The sequence below is a fragment of the Malurus melanocephalus genome, unplaced genomic scaffold, assembly GCF_030028575.1.
Source record: "Malurus melanocephalus ecotype Western Australia unplaced genomic scaffold, MMel_1.1 scaffold_166, whole genome shotgun sequence".
In the NCBI taxonomy this organism is placed as follows: Eukaryota; Metazoa; Chordata; class Aves; order Passeriformes; family Maluridae; genus Malurus; species Malurus melanocephalus.
The window spans coordinates 332,089-349,998 of record NW_026623398.1 but is presented as its reverse complement, the minus strand read 5'-3'; the positions used below and the strand labels follow the sequence as shown (position 1 = coordinate 349,998).

General features: G+C 40.3%; 1 protein-coding gene across 1 annotated transcript in view; it reads right to left on the bottom strand.

The window, feature by feature from the left end:
- LRRC1 (leucine rich repeat containing 1) overlaps positions 1-17,910 on the bottom strand; it is a 67,952-nt gene that overhangs the window by 48,917 nt on the left and 1,125 nt on the right. The window contains exon 2 of the mRNA XM_057372207.1: positions 3,834-3,951. Coding sequence (XP_057228190.1) covers positions 3,834-3,951 — 118 coding nt within the window. The remainder of the gene's footprint in view (positions 1-3,833; positions 3,952-17,910) is intronic.

Below are 17,910 nucleotides of genomic sequence, written 5' to 3'. Positions count from 1 at the left end.
TGAAGGAAATCTCTGGGGAATGGGCAGCATGGATAGCACCTGCTGCAGCTCACCGGGATCTGAAACACACGGCATGCCTTTGGGAAGCTTAATGAAGTGCCAGTCAAGGCACCAGGAAAGAACCACAGAAATTCAAGCACATCTTTCTACCTCTGGAGATTGCACTTCATGAATCACAGGATCTTTTAGAACCTGCCTCAGAGAATATCCAAGTGCTGTGGGGAAAAAAAAAATTTAAAAAAAAAAAAAATATAAAAAACAAAACAGCACACAGGCACTTCTGACTGTGCTTAGAGCAGAATCTCCCTCTCTTTGCTCACATAGAGCAAAGACTTGCACTGAAGCTCAATGCAAAGCACCACAGCCCTACCCAAACTTTAGGGTCATCAAGAAAGAATGCTACAGTGACCCAGTGTCTTCACAGGATTCACCTGAGAATGCAGGAAAACATTTCACCAAGCTTGGGGAGTCTGAGGGATCCAGCAGTAGTTTTAGACACACAGCAGTTGAGTATCTATCTCAGAAGATTCCTCAGGGTATACTCTGAGTTTCAGACATGCTTTGCCAGCAAGTCAAAAGCTCAGGCATCCGCTGTTGAAATCCCACAAGTCTGTTGTCTTTAGCCTTAGAACAAGTACATCAGCTTTCTTAACAACTTGATACCAAGAGGCAGAGATAAACTGGATTGCCAAATAACCTTCAAAGTGTTCACCATCACTATGCTGTTTTCTCAGCACAGCTTGCTTGCTCTCTTATATTCCAGTCCTTGATTCATCCATTCAACTTTTGCTCAAATAACAGCCTCAGCAAGACTAGAAAAGCACGGTGGGGGTGCTTTCTAGGAAAATCTGCATGAACATATGGCCTTGCAGAGGAATAAGAAATATAATCAACATGCAAATAATCCAGGAGAAGTTTAAGAATATATGGCTGGTAGCCTTCCCAAAATCCTTTTCCTTCTGCACCACTAAAGTTATCCTTACCCTCCCCAGACTTCTCTCACATATACAGGGAGCATCAAACTTACATTTCCCGAAATTTTTTTGTTAGAAGGATTTTTGTAGGTCTAGATTCACTTACTAACCAAGAAACTGCTTAAAGAATTAATTATTGTAGCATGTTTTTAACATATACTAGCATGTCTTGGGCATTTTAAAACAGCTGAGAATTTAAGAAAGACACATTTAAGAGTTTCCCCATAGACCTTTCCTGAGTGCCTATGAAGCAGGGCTACTTACACGGCACATAACACTGCATGGCACAGGCATCCAGAGCCACCTCCAAAGATCAGGAGGGATTGTACCTGGAGGGATCTGGTACCTCCTCTGGATTCAACACCTCACTGCTGCTCAAAGCACGGCTGGCCACTGCAGCCTGGCAGAGCACTCAAGTCCAGCCATACAATATACCCACCACCTCTCACAGCTTCRAAGATCATATGCTGACCAAAGAGTTAGAAAGTAGGAGAAATAAAATGTTACCATTTTATTATGGGGAAAAYGGAACTACTCTGTTTATTCAAAACCCGTTCCTCCTGAAGTTAAAAGAGAAAAATCTATTCCTGCGCAGAGAACATTGAATGAATTTATATTTKCACTTTTAAGCTCTTGAGAAAACAGAATGGCCAGAACTGAAGGCAATTAGYGCACCAAACCAGACAGCTAGAACAACAAAAAACACAGAACAATGATCTCTTATTTCCCAAGCTCAGATGTCACCATCACACTTTCCTATTCATGCAGCATACTGCATTTTGAAAAGCAGGGCTTGTTTTTCTCTGCCTGAAAGGAATACGATGAGTTCCTATTTTTTATTCCTAAGTAGTTTTGAGCAGATACAAAAACAAAACCTCCTGGAGAGCAAACCGCTGAACAGGACAAACCTGTGGCAGGTTTAGAACAAGATATACTGGAAGGTGGGTTCAAAATACAAAGCTAATAAATTATACTGCAAATCTCAAAAACCTTATGCGAGAATTCCCCCTGAAGCATCCCAGATGATGTGTGTTTTGCCTTTTGATTTGGAGAACCATGAGAAAACCGAAAATGACCAAACAGCAGAAAGTAACATTAGTTACCATCTACCACAGCCCCCCTGCACCACATCACATGCAATTTCCATTTGAAGAGTCAACTTATGCAGTAACTGTGACATGACTAAGCAGGGGTAAGCGGTATCAATCACCTGCAATGAACCACGGAGAAGAGAAAGTAATGTAATAAAATGGGTAATTAACACTGAACCTTGGATACAGGAAAGCAACTGCTCCCTGCCACCTGCATTAATTCAACCCATCACTGGAGAAAATACTTCCCTGTGCAGTAACTTCTAATGACACACGCATCTACCCAGCCATAAACATTCACACCATCTGCTCTTGTTACAGTTGAGTTCTCAAGCCAACTTCCAAGTCAGGCTGACAAGAGTTCACATGGCTCTGATCCACCAGCTCTTTTCCAGCTAGTTATTCATTTGCAAAGAGAATTACTAAGCCAACAGAGGGGTTTTTTTGTCTAAGGTCTGTCACTGACAGCATCCAACTCAGCCAAACTCAGCAGCCAAATACCTCATCAACTAATGTTCRTGTATTTCTAAAATGTTTTAACTAATCCATCTCTTCTGCCTCTTTTTTTTTTTTTCCAGTTTTCTTCTGTTAATAGRCTTTCCAAATGTGCATAAAATTATATGGTTCACAGAAATTTTTCAGCAACTGCCTGGAGACTCATTACGCTTCATCAATTATATTATCAGATAAAGATAGAATTTAAAGCACCAAAAAATTAAGGAAACATACTGTAGAAAGGTGAAGTGGCAACAGAAAATTCTTCAGTCAAAAAGAGTCCATGTGAAGTTAAACCTTAATGAAAAAAGCTCCCCATTACACTATTTGTTTTCTTGAATATTCAACTACAACCCTCCTTTATTTACAAGGTTACACAACCTTGATYGCTCCCAACCCTTCCATCACAGCTCAGAAAGCATTTTGTGCATATCCACTGCATGTAAGGACGCAAAAATAGCTGACAATTGCTCTAATTTGGTAACACAGATTCACTGTTTCTAGATCACTGGGTCATAAAGCTGCTTAAAGGTGACCCACCAGCCCCTGAACTTACAGAACTGCTAGGTTCACCAGGCCACAGAAAAAAAAGCAATGTTTTCACTCCATCACAATGCAGGACAACATAAGCAGCAAGCACTGCAAGCAAACTATCAACTCGTTGTTTGCAACAACACATTTTAAAAGACAGCTTCTCCCAGCATTCTTTCTGAATTTATCTCTGCAGATGACAAACAGACTGATTCTTATTCCAAAAGTACAACTAGAAATACCAGCRCTCTGCCTCTTGCTAATCCCAGGTAAAGAGCAGAGCAGAGATAAAGAATTGGACTTTTAACCCATAGGCAGTCATTTTTTATGAGAGAAAGCAGCCTTATTTTCTTTCAGCTTCTTTTTTTTTTCTTTTTTCTGTTTTTTTCCATCTCTAAATATGCCAGGCATTTTAGAAAGCTTGGGAAAAGAAGTCAATATTGTGACAGATATACGTTTAAAACTACCACATAAAGCATTTTTTAAATTGGAAAATAAAGCAGGCTCTCAGAAAAGCAGAGCTACAGTCAGGCACTATTTTATTACTGTTTATTTCCACCACAAACTTCCTTCTGCTCCTTCCCTCTTTCCCATATAGATCTACAGGCAAATCCAAGAATTACACAAAGTGTTCTGCAGGACGTAGATAACAACTTCTGAGACAGAAAAACCCTACTAACCCAGTTTTCCAGACCATGTCATAGGACAGTATAGAATTAAACAAATTAACATTGCAGCTTACCATTTCGAGACAAATCAAGTTCCACCAGCTGCATGAAATTTGCTATTTCTGGAGGGAGCCGCTGGATTTCGTTATCACTAAGTCCAAGTTTCCGCAACTTCACAAGCTGGAAGAAAGGCTGAAAGAAAAAATTACATGTCAGAAAATACTCAAACAACTCACACATAGGTATGATGAATGATGAGGAACAACTGGAATTGCTTTCAAAATGTGAGCTAATTGAAGCTATTGCATGGCATTAGTTATGCAGACCTCTTTTAGGTCTGTATCAGAACGAACATTTTGTTTTAATTTTTACATGCAAACAAACTATAACCTGTGTTTTGCCTAAAACAAAAACGTAAAAAAAAAAATCAATCTGTAAAGCCTGCAGTTAATGGTCATTGCAGAGAGGCACTAGCAAAATCCASAGTGCCTGCTTCAAGTCATTAACGGGTTGAGGCTACCAAGCAGAGTAATTAAAAGCATCCTAATTACACACCGGGGCTCATTAGGAAGTTAATACAGAGGGACACTCTAAAGAACAAGATCCAGAAAACTGACGAAGATGGGCTGACAATGTCTTCTTCACCGGTGAGCACCAGAACCAACTAGGTTACAGAACCAGCCTCCCTCCGGAAGGCTTTCTTTGCAGCCTCAAACACCCTCTGCTCTGCGGCCCAATTMCAGAAGGACTAATGAAAGTTGGGCAGGACACACAAAATTCCAGGTCTTCCTTGCTTGAGGAAAAACCTAGTCCAGCCCTGTCCACAAAGAGGACACGGGCACACAGGATACTGACCTTCCCTGACCCCCATCTATGGGCTCAGTAGGTCTGGCAGCCCCCAAGACAAAAATAACAACACAACAGTTCCAGCTGAAAGTCAGGTCAGCCCCAGGCACTGGGAGCAGCTGGTGACTGAAAAACGATCATTTAAAACCCACTGAGATGTAGGCATTCCTAAGAAAGCTGTGGAGCTCTTATTGAAACTTCCCTCTCTTTCTGGCAGGCTTTGGAAGAAGAGTGACTGCAAGGGGTGAGGATTTGTGCAGAATGAAATGACTTTACACACAAGTCATCTTGATCAAAACTGACCGGACTCCTCCAATTTTGGTGAGTTTTGTGCCCCTGGAGTGCACAGGGACTTTCACCGAGCGTGATCTCACCCACCTGCAGCATGYGTGAGTGCCTGCACCCCCGGGGTTCTGCCCCTTAGGGTAACTGCAAGATTAACTGGTAAATTTGGGTTATCCGCTTACATTTAACCACCTGCAATCCCTTCTAGGAAATTAGCACCTCTTTTTTAGCTTTTATTTTATTTAGGTGCTGGAGTATGTGCTGTAAATGTCACTCAGGTATAACTTAGATTGACACAAGAAGGGGCAGTACGACAGGTATCTTACTAGGACACAAGATAAAAGCAGACTCATGAGCCTGTGTTACAATACAGGTTTTCAATCTTATTTTGAGTGTCCTGTGGTCAAGATCATAAATCAGACTTTTAAGTGCAAAGTTTTGCAMTTCAGCATCAATCTTTCAATACACAATGTGTCACAGAAAAATAAAACACAACTGAAACTAATGTGTTTTCCCTCAAATACATGGGTTCCTTTAAGGGGATAAAAAGGATAGAGCTTTAAAAGGTTTATAAACACTCAGCAATAAAAGATGCACCAGACCTGAAAGTGAAATTTCAAAGGCATTTCTGAGTGAAAATGGCACTCCTTTCCCCCTTCTCCATATTAACGCTATTTTCTAAAGGAGTTGAAATTTTAAGAGGAAGATAAAAAACCTATACAATTCCACGTTTCTAGCTCCCTAAAAACATATATTCCAATTAAAACAGCCACAAATGCTTTTTAATCCTTMATTGTCCTCAAAAATTCCATAACTACATTTTCATATTATTACCATACTTATCTTAAAACAAATGTAGGCCTTTTTCTAAATATTTACTAGTATGACTAAACCAAGAATCCATCAGAAGCTTAAAAAAGCACTAAAGACACTTTTGTGAAAACATAGCAGAAGAGATTCCAATCTGTCCTAATACTCCAAAATAAATACTTGCCAAAATGTGTTCCTCAAGCCAGTGTGTAGCTGCTAAACTATATGACAGTTATAAATATTGATGTTCTACTAAAATCTCCTCCTAAGCAAGTTGTTCCTGACAGATATTAAATGGCAAGTGAGCAAAGACAGAAGGAATATGGTTAAAAGACAGAATGGTCACCAAGAGCYTATTAAGAGCCAGACATCCCTAGGAAGGTTGGAGGACTCTCACAGCCCCATGTGTCAATGGAGTATGTATTTATCAAGCATGCAGAGCACATGTGCAACAAGCAATATTACACAATATTTAAAGTCATTCCTGTTACTCGAACTGACTAATACTTAAAAGAAAAATTAACTGGAAACTTTATTTTAGGTTTGCATAACAAATTTTAATGAATGACACCATTTCCTAGACAAAATCAGAAACTGCAGTTACATGAATGGCATTTCTTTGAACTCCTTGTTTGTTTTTTTCCCTCTGAACTACAGGACTCAATCACTCTTGCATGTTCAGTGCATCCTCCTGCCATTTCAGTAAGTGTTCTTCCTTAATCTAAGGCACATCATTAGTGCTCTGAAGCACTGCTGGAGAGGCAAGCAACTCCTTTTAGCCATATATGTTTCACTTTTGCCACAAGGAACAGAGATTTAAAAGCTTACTCAACAGAGTTCAACAAACATTAACACATATATACGTATACAAATATATATATGTATTCACATAACGATACAYGCCAGMRARAATCATGTTCCTAATTTGAKGTATCTAACACAGTTCTGCCTCTAYTTGATAAGCTCTAACACGATCCAAAGTGCAGTGGGGTTGCTGGCCAGAGCAGCTCATCCACCCAGCATGCTCTAATAGMGGGTTTTGATTGCAGACCCAATGTCTCTGTGAGTATCTTGGCAACACTTTTAATGCTGCTTAGTTTAGCCAGCCTAATTAATAGTGGCTCAACGAGAAAAATAATTCCATGAGCATAAGCACCAAAGTAGCCTACAACTTGCTATTTAGTAACAATTCCCAAGCCTCAATTGAAGCTTTTCCTGCTATCAAAGAATTTATAGAGGCTTCTATTACATGCATTTTCTAAGAACATACATCTTGAACAGATCCCTTCTCTCACTGGAAAACTAACCAAGTCTCTCTCACCGGGACACATATTCTTRAAAAACTTTTTTCTGACAAAATTGGGTCGATGTCAGCCAACAGAAGGGAAAAAAAAGTAAGTGCATGACTCACTGAAAAGTATAAACAGACAGTGTGATCCCAGAGTCCTCATTTTTTTTTATAACTTATGTTTGTTTTAGAATACCACTACAACTGGCACTCAAGTCTAGATGAAAAAAAAAAAAAAAAAAAATACAAGCCTGAGGATTTTCCCTGAAAATTCAGCACCTTACCAGATGGGATTAAAAAAAAACACAAATGGAAATACATGTGTTAAGTAAAACATTTCCATAAAAAGACTACTACTAGCAGCAAAAAGAATTAAAATTAGAACCTTTATGAATCCACTGCCTAATTCTCATGATGGGCCCACATGAGCAGGAGAAATTAGAATGAGATGTAAAGGAGAAAGAAAATTGCAAATTAATTTGTTTCACAGTTACATTCACACCAGGAGAATCAGGGTTTGTTGGTTTTTTGCTTTGGGTTTCTGGGGTTTTTTTTTAGCAGGTACTTGAGCTGTTGCTGACAAGATTACGAATTTGTAAGCATTGGCTCTTATGTCAGATTTCCCTTAGACACCAATGTGGATTTTCCACACACACATGCTRCCTCAGCTTTTAAGGCTTTTCCAGGCCATTAACAGTATTATATTAAAATTAATTAAGTAACCTGCAAGACAGAGTAGGTTCTGTTTCTTAGGTACATCTGTATTTATTTCACCCATTTTCTAAACTTACAACTGACCAAATAAAGGCTTTAGAATGAAGAAGTGGCACACAGTAATTTAAACATAGTTTAACTCCTAAATGCATTCTTATTGCAAATGTTACTTCAGGCTCCATTTTCTTCTCCTAAATTGTGRACAAAAATCAATGGGGCCACCCTTCACTATATATGTTTACTTCCAATCATCAGCTACGTGACTCCTTTGATCATAGGATAAGGGAAATTACAGTCAATCCTTCCCCACACTTTTTATACTGACTCAGAAGGACCTTTTTCCGAGGTCTTTCTTTAGACAAACACAGGTAGAAGGGATAATTTTGGTAAGTAAAGCAGTGAACAAGAGATAAGATATCAAATCCATGAAATAGCTCTGCAACACGGCTGCTCCCCAACAAGTCCCAGTCCCTTGCTTTTGGCCCCTGGAAGTTACCATTTGTCTGMACTGTTGCATGACTTCAGTGAGAGCAAGGGAAGCCCAAATCACTTTAGATGAACACACTGCTTGGTAGTTGGGACACTATGAGGAAAACAAGGATTAATTCCCATAATGAAGCAGCACCACTGAATTCAAGAATTCTGCTCTTTTGGGGTGGGTTTAATAACCAGGCTCTGGCACAAGCATACGCGCACATTCCCCATCTGTGTGAGGGGCAAAGGCGAGGAGGGAAGGGCGAGCTGCTCCTCATTCCTCTCCAGCCCACCTCTGCAGAAGTCACAGATAGAATGGCCTTTGAAAGGCCATCAATAGGGGTCACTCAGCTAAGAATTCCAGAAGGATAGGACACTCAGTGCCCCACGCTAACCAACGGGTGGGATTTCAAACACCACTTCTAGTCCAGTGAGCCAGTGGATGCACCAGTCTGGAGCTCACAGCAAGTCATAATGCACCCTGCACTCCACTCAAGCATCAAGGCAMCCCCAGACAAAATCCGCAACTAACTGGTAAGCAAAACTCTTTCTAAGATTAAACCCTGTATGTGATTGTCTTAAAATCCAACCCAGAGACTTCTGTCAGTAGCACAAGTGGAGCACCGTGGAACACCAGCAAAACACAGAAAACAAGAAAACAGACATCTTTTCCCTGGAAGCACATCCGAACTAGATGCGCAATAAAATGCTAAGGAAGCTGAATCTTACTCTGGATTCATGAAGTGTGAAAAGAGATCTCAGCAGACTCCAGTAAAGCCTAGAATGGGCATTATCAGCTTGGCATCTCCCACAAAGCCCGCTAGCAACATCAGGATCCCTCAAGTCACTCTCCCTGCTTTTACCTGCGAGCAAGGACAGCTGGGAARGGCAACAGGGTTTCACAAATACAGATCCCATGTGACCTTTTGGGCAAAACACTCTYAACATTCAAATAAATAATAATTTTCAAATAAAATACCACCTGAGRTACTGAAACAATTTCTGAGGGCAGGGACTAATTTAGTGCAGCACAGCAGAGTCATCAGGCAGTTAATGACTGCATCAAAGAAGCAGGCAATGGATTTCCTCTGGAGCCACGAGGAGATGCAGCAGCAGCCAGTGATGGACAGCAGCACAGACCTCTGTTCTCCTGTTTGCTGGCAAGCTGGCAAATGGACAACTACTCCATGCACCTGAGGTCTCTGTCTTCAYATGTGCCATAAGCAAAACCAGGTTACAGACATTTGGCATGATGAAAGATTGTTTCACACACTCAACCATGTATGCAGAATATATTCAAGCTGTACTTTGGTGGCACATTTTGTTACCAAMTTTGTCATCACAAATATTAATGAAAGACATCATGGAGGCGGACATTCAACCAAGAGTACATCCAAAACATTAATAAAACTACTAGATTTCACAACAAGAGAAAAGTATTAAGATCGCAGTTCATGGGCACAGACCCTAAACAGAACCAGATRCTGTGACTGCTGTCTGCCCCTCCAGTGGATACTTGAAATGAGAGTCCAATAGAAAGATCAGACAGGCAAGAAGGGCTGTGGGGGAAGGCCTACAGGAGACAGAGAAAAAATGATACCAATGCCTCACTGAAGCTGGTATTCACCATCGACTGGCTGTGCTTCTGACACCCTATTTTCACAGCACCTGCCATTTTCTGAACCACTGACAAGGACGGGCCAATTGCAGCTTCTAGTCTCAGTTGTTACCCTTGCTTTTGAAAAACAAATAGGGGATTATCCACTCTCAAAAGCYAATACACTGCAGCACTGAATCAAAATGCTGCACTATCAAGCAATGCATTGGCCAGGCTGTCTCATACTGTTCCTAGCAGGCAAGGATTTACTTTCTCTTCCATGTCAATTAAGCAGAAGTAACAAAGGTTAAAGAGCACTCCATGCTACAGCTGTTAGAGCACTGCGGTGAGAGGGACWACCTCTGCCTTTAAGAGAGGCCAGAAAACATCTGCTACAATGAAATATGGATTCACTGCAGTTAAATGCATTTGCCATTTGGAGAAAAAAATAGCAGTCAAAGCCCACATTTAATCTCTCTAATGAATTTCTAGCATGCATTTTTTCCAGTATACAAGACTGTTGGCAGGAGGTAATGTCTTTTTTTTAGACCAACTGATATAATTAGAAAAATAGCTCTATGTATAAGCATAAAATTTATTTTAGAGGTACAAATGTATAATCTCTGCCCACAAACCTTGCCTCACCTACGTACATCACAAAGRGAAGGGAATGCTACCAGTTTACTACAACAGTATACACCTCACCAGAAAAAAAGTTTAAGMTATTGAAACGTAACTACCTAATTACTTTGTTTCAATTCAGGTCAAACACCAGTAGACCTGAGCTGTTACTACAAAAAACTACCATTGGAAAATATTTCAAATCAAGCAGACTTTAAAATTCTTCTGAATAATCASAGGGACACTTAACAGAGAATAATACTATGACTTCCCTTTTTTAGGAAACAGCAGACTAAGTTCCTCCTCTGCTCTGATCAAACTGCGGTCTTTCATATTTGATGTCAAAAGGTAAATTACTTCTCCAAGTCCTAGGCAATACAACAGAGGAATCTGGAGACTAGGAGAGAAAAACTAGAGATACTTACCTGGTAATAAACTTATTTGTAGCTTTATTTGTAGCAAACAGAGCTCTATGTTTTGAGGCACATTAATATAAGGATCCAAAGTTGCTTCTCTACAAACCATTATGTATTTTAATAATTCAAGCATACACTGCATGCTAGTACTGATTACACTCACAAAATATTTTTACAAAAGGTAATGTAATCTCAAGATACTGCAGTTGAAAAGTTGCAGGTGCTCTTAGCAAGTATTTTAAGTAGCATTTGCCATACTGAAAAAATTCTTAAACTTTCAATAAAGTACTTTTAATGTGCGTGCACAGTCTGCTTCAGCTTTACTCAGAGGCACAGCTCTCTCTCTGACACTAACTGTAAATACATGCTTGTTCAAATCCTACAGTGGCATTTCCTTAAGGTTTTACAGCAAGGTGTGCAAAAATACTGTGACACTATCAGTGTAGAAAGTAAAACAATTAAATATTTGAGGGTGAATAAACAGGGAAAACCATGACAATTCAATTTTCATCATTAAAAACATCCAAGCTAAGCACAGGCAAAATCTTTGATATGCCCTCTACAGAATCATTAAACAGCTGAGGTTGGAAGGGGCTCTAGAAAWCACCTAGTGCACCCCCTGCTCAAAGCATGGATCACCTAGACAAGGTCACCCAGGACCATGTCCASTCAGATTTACAGCATCTCCATAAACAGAGATTGCACAGCCTCTCTGGATAACCCATGCCAGTGTTTGACCATCCTCACAGTAAAAAAGTATTTTCATATTTCAGATAATTCCCTGTGTTTCAGCCTTTGCCCACCACCTCTTCTAAGGTCACCAGGGCATCCCAAGCAAGGTTTTATGCTGATTTACACTTATTCATATACACCCATGAGTCTTTCTCTTCTCAAGGCCRAACTATTCTGGCTCTTTGAGCCTCCTCTCCTGAGAGATGCTCCAAGCCCTGAACAGTCTTTGTGGCCCTTCTGTATCTGCCCATGACTCTTCTTCTGGGATACCCAGCACCAGACAAAACACTCCAGCTCTGTTTCCTTAGTGCTAGCCACAGGACAGGATCACCTGCTGGCAATGCTTTGTCTAACGCAGCCCAGGTTRCTGTTGGCCCTCTCTGTCATGAAGGAACATTGCTGGCTCATGGGGAACTTGTCCACCCAGTCACCCGTGGCCTTCTACTGGAAAGCTGTTTTACAGATGGTTGACCCCCAACCTGTACTGGAAAACTGGGTTCTTTCTCTCCAGGTGCAGGTGTACTTCACTGAACTTCGTGAGATTCCTCTCTGCCTTCTCCAGATTCTCCCTGTCCTTCTGAATGGCAGCATAAACATCTTTTTTACCAACCTCTTCCAAGCAGAATCCCAAACATACCGAAGTTTGTATTCTCAAGATGCTGCTTATTGTCCTGTTCCTTCCTCTCAGGATCCCAAACTCCATCACCTCATGGTCACTASGGCCAAGGTGACCAAGGTCACTACAACTACTACAACCTTGAGCTTCACATCTCAACCTGTCTTTTCTTGGTTTTAAGCATGAGGTCCAATGGATCACCTCTATCCATGGACTCCTTGAGACCCTATGTTAGGAAGCCATCAAATAACTTCAGTGAACTCCCRGATTGTTTATGTCCTGCTGTGTTGCCCTTCCAGCTGCCACGTGGTTCAAGACCCACATGAGGACCTGGGCCTGCAAACATGAGACTTCTTCCAGTTATCTGAAGAAGGGATCATCTACTACTTTGCCCTTATCAAGCAGTCTACTGCAGACACCTAAAATAATGTCATCCRCTGATACCAACCTGTCTCAGCTGGCTCTTCATCATGTGGAAAAATGTCACATATCCCTGCTGCTGTCTATCAGAAGGGCAACTGCCCATCCCTGCCTTCCTGGCCTTAAACAGCCYGTGTTCATCCACTGCAGCACTCCACACATGTGAGACACCCACCATATCTCTCCAAACCCAAGGAGAGCTATGCATTCAAAAAAAGCAAAAGGAAATAGGGGTCCTATATATTTACAATTTAAGAAGCCATAAACACAAATTTAAAGAGAGTTATAGTATGAGATCATCTCTTTCCACAGATTACTGGCCACTGACCAAACAAGTGTCTTTCAGGCTTATGGTTGCATAATGATAGAAACAATAACAAAACAGTGAAATTCAGCCCAGAACAGTTTTTTTCCTGAGACAAAGGTGCGGTATGGGAAGAACAGAGGGACTTTTTCYTAAGGAGCTTTGACATGATTTTGGTAAGATAAGAGCACCCTGGATTTCAACAGCACACATAACAGAGATACCGAGAGTGCCAAATGCCAAGCAGCAGCAGACYAGAAGCATCTCTAACAAAGAAACTGGGGCACAGGAGGAGGCCAGGGTTTAACCAGGTCTCTTGGGAAAAGGGTCTGACATCTATCTAGTAACTCTCCAGAGAAGCTTTACTATTTAAAATGAAGAAGAAAAATTACAGATGACAGATTCAATCCATAAGCTCAGAAATGCAAAATTATTCAGAGCTGCACTAGATTAGGTTTACAAATGCTACATAAAAATCATTCCCCAAAGAAAAAAAAAAAAAAACCAGAAGTTCCTCAAACTCTTAGGCTAAACTAAGTGCATACAAAAAAGTTTGATTTTTTTTTTTGCCATGGGAGTTTTTCCATAAACAACATCTGCTAGAAGTCTCATGGGAAAGTGGTCTTATTCTTTGAGTTAAAGAACTGAGCAGCAGCAAGACAAAACAGCAGCAAAACAAGAGTTATAAGCTATTTCCACCACCCACCAATGCAAAGAATGCTGTGATTTTTTACAAAGGCCAAAATATAATGCTGCATTCAAGGGTTCCTATGATATTTTTGTTCTTTTTATCAGAGAGAAAAGAAATATGCAGAGATTCAGTTTTGTACAGCAAATTTGAGGCMTAGTGAAATTAAGCTGACAGCATGTATTTGCCCTTAAATTCTAATGTACGGGAGTAGAAAACAACATTTCATCATCTACTGATCTATAGAATTGAAAGCATTTTATTTTTATCTGTTGCTTTTCATTAGAGAAGCTATTGAAATGCATCATGCAGAATGTGTTATTTTCTTCCATCAAAGCAATTTGCCAGAAAGCCTACTCTTCAGTGAAGAATAGTTTTTGACGTGTAGCAAATGATATACTACACATTACAGCTTGAGTTGAAAAATCCTTCAAGTTTTCACTCCCAAGGAAAATAAAATGCTACAGGTTTAGAAAAAAACACACAAACTACATTTTTAAGTTGCTCTATGCACGCTGGAAACCACTTACTTTTTTTCCCAGTAAAATCAGATACACAMAATAATCAACAGAAAGCACTTGGGATCCAGCACAGGAGAAGGAATTATTTACTCAAGTTAAGAGCCACACTCCACCACCAACATTTTACACAGCCCATCCTTTTCAGACCAAAGGGTGCAGCTCTTTAATTTGTCTTGTAAAGCAGAAGTGGCGAGAAGCATGCTGACAGCTAGAAATTGTTGTTCTGTGGGAAAACAGCCACATCKGCCGAGAAAGGCTTCAGAGAGACTTCATTCTTGTGGAAAACCACCAGCCGCTTAACAGTACACAGCCTGCTCCTCCAGCACATCCCACCAGGCTGGCTTATCCTGCAAGAAGGGCAAGAGCAGAGGAGGGAACCTGGAGGGCAGCAGAAAGGAAGGGGAAAGAGCAGAGTACAAAGAARAGAGATGTTTGCAAGGGCAGCCAAGAGCCCAGCACAGAAGGGACAGGAGARGAAGCAAAGCATCAGAAACAGGCAGCAGACAGAGCTGTTCAGGCTGGAGGAAATAAGCAAGGTCCTGGAACATTAAGGACAGCAGAGGATGGGAAAGTATGAACACGCAGGGTGAGGAGTATGAGACAGCAGTGGCAACGACAGGAAAAGRAGGCTGTCAACATAAGCACAAGCTCTGCATCACTTAACTGGGGAATGGAGGGAAGAGGGACCCAGAGATCCAGCAGAGCATAAGGAGACCTTGTGAAAGGATCAGTTTAGTGACATGGGAAACCAAACGTGCAGTAGCAAAATTATATAAAATAACTCTCAATTACTGTACAAGCAAAAATTATTAACTTGTATTTTTGAAATGCTGACAGATACAGCTTAGTGAAAAAAGGTATTTTTACAGAAAARAGGGTCGGAGAAACTGAGTTCTTTTCCTGGTCCACATATACATTAATGCACATGGGAAGAATAGAAATAATGGGGGCAACGACATCCATCTCTCTCTGCTTGTCAGACATTTCTTTCAGGTGTTTTCTAGATGAACCCTTCCTACCCTCTCCCCTTAGAAAAAGCTGAAGAATTCCACCACACATTTTGGTCAGCCAACAGAACAAAAATAAAACCAACAAAGTAATTTCTTCAAAATAATTCAAGTGTATGTCCTGTTTCTCGTCAGGATACTTTCAGATGACTCTCGTAACATRCAATTCAGCAATAGTGTTGGGTCCTTCTGCTGGTCATTTCCCTTCAAGACACTAAAGCAATTCTCAAATTTATCTTCTGTATTTTAAAGGAATTTTTATGTGTTTGTTCTGTTGAGGTTTTTTTTTGTAACACCCTAACATATGCCACTGGCTTCTGGAATAGAAGTTTTAAGTATGCTAGGAAAGAATGCAAATCACACAAACCCTAAGACTTCTGTATCTCAAAATAGAGATTTTATGATGTATTACAGCGTATTCTTTTACTGGTGTATCGGATCAAACCAACCAAAGAACACCTTTCAYTGCTACCTGATAGAAATGGGGGCAGAGAAAACCATGGGAGAAGRGAAGAAGCGTCTGCATCCAACTTAAGTTGCCTCATCAGCTTGAGAGAAATGCAGCAGATCCACATATTTCATCATGCCACTTGCTGATATTTATCTCCCTCAGAAAGCTTTACATTTGRAGTGATGAAAAAAAATTATACAAGTACATGGGAAGTAGATGTCTAGAAACAAAGCCAACATCACAGCCATGGCAAAAATGGTAAATATCTACTTGATTTCAAAGAAACATTACAAGACCTCCTGCCTGCTGTAATASACCTTTCAGACCACAACTGCCCACATTGGGAAAATGAGTCTGAACTACCTGTGTGCACAATAAAGAGCTGAGCAGCAAAGTTGGGGTTTCCTCTTCCATCCATGRCAACTTTTGCAAGTGATGAGTTTATGAGAGTTTACAGGGTGATTCTTCTTCACTATGTCAAGTCAAGGCTTTACAGCAGCAATTTCCTAAAGGGCATCACAACCATCTCAGCAACACGAACACATTATCAGCGTTAAAGATTATGTTATGGCATCAGCACAGCCCACAGGTGATTCACCAGGAATTGCACAGATCACTGTGAACTTCAGGACTTCGTCAAGCACAGAAAAACACCTAACTAACYCACCACTGAGAGCTTCACAATTCTTCTGACTTGTTTAGGCCTCAACTGAGCCCAAACCCAGCTTGACTTTGTGTTACTACCTTTATATACGTAGAGAAGGTACTTAATGGAGGTAAGGTTAGACTATATAATRGATTACACTGAATTAAGGATGTAATGACCACTTTTATCTATGCTGACCTAACAGTTTGTTAATTACACACTCTGATCATTTCCCTGATGTTTTCTCTACCAGAGGTATGGTATACCCCAGCTTTTTGCACTTACTCCAAATTCTGTATCTGTGACTGTGCACTGACACTACCCTTTTAATATAAGAGGAATGTACCCTGTAGCTACCATCCATTGAGAAATCTGCCATGATTCTCCTGAACCAGACTACTATAGAAGAACTTTTAGAACTATCGGCTGGTAGAAAAGTTGAACAGGGCTCTTATCAGTTTCACCTTCAATAGATTAGTTTCATATTCAGGACCGAAGCTCTATTTTTGTACCTCAGAATTCTGCAGAGTCAACACTTACAAGAGATCATGGCACTGTAGTCCATCTATCAGAAATCATTAATAAGGAACTGACAAGGAAAGTTCATAGGTTTGTACAGGGAGCCCCAATAAAAATGCCTCACTGCATTGCTGACAAGGCAGAAAATACTTAGGACAGATACTACAAGTATGTTTCTGTGGTTGTATTTCATCAGATTCCTCCTAGTCCAGCAAAAAAGCCACAAACATATTCCTATAGCATATTTAGACACTCCTGTAATATGATCCATGCACGTTAAAAAAAAAAGAAAAAAAAAAAATAAAAGACAAAAATTATCTTTTAATTTCATCTTTTGCTTGATTCAATTGCGAGGTCAAGGAGCCAAGGTTGGACTTTGGGGTTTTTTACTGCCCTCATCTATTTCCCACATGTATGGGATGTAATATAGAGTCACATATAAGTATTGGGAAGAAGTGGCCTTTGTACGCACCACAGGGCAAAAAAAGGCTATTTAATATATCACAGTTCAAGAAGAGAGGCGAAACAATAAACAGTTGCACAGAAATTTTACAGAAATTAATACCACATAACACCACGAACAGACATCACCCCTTACATTTGTACACAGCAACCAGCTGGTGGCAGATTTATTACATTTTTAAAAAATCAGAGAGCCATAGGTTTCAATAGGATTTCAGTCACACGCACATTCATACCCTTGTAATGAAATGTGCATAAGCCTGAAAGCCAACACTAAGAAGGTCTAGTACAAAGGGACTCCTGAGCTTGGTCTGTGCACAAAGCCAGCAAAAACTGCTGCAAGTAAAAATAGCACCCACACACAGGCTATGTAAACCAGTTTTGCTCTACTTCAGAAGCATAAAGAGTTCAGTCACAAGAAGATGCAAACTTGTGCCGAGGTTTTTCAAATGAAAAACCCAAATTTAAAGTCAGTTCAACTGAACATCTTTACTACTGTCTGAAGGAAAACCTAGCCACCATGACTAGTTTACTAGGCAGATTGAAAAAACAGAGTGTATGTGAGTGCACTGAATTTCAAAACGGAAAAAGTAAGACTGTGTAAGTCTGGGTATGAACAGAGCAACTTTGATTCAGGTGCAAACAAAGGTGCTTTTGAAAATTTTTCTGGCTAGTGAGTTCAGTTTCTTGGATTCCAAGTTAGTAAGAGTCTACACACTTTTAAGACGCAGCTT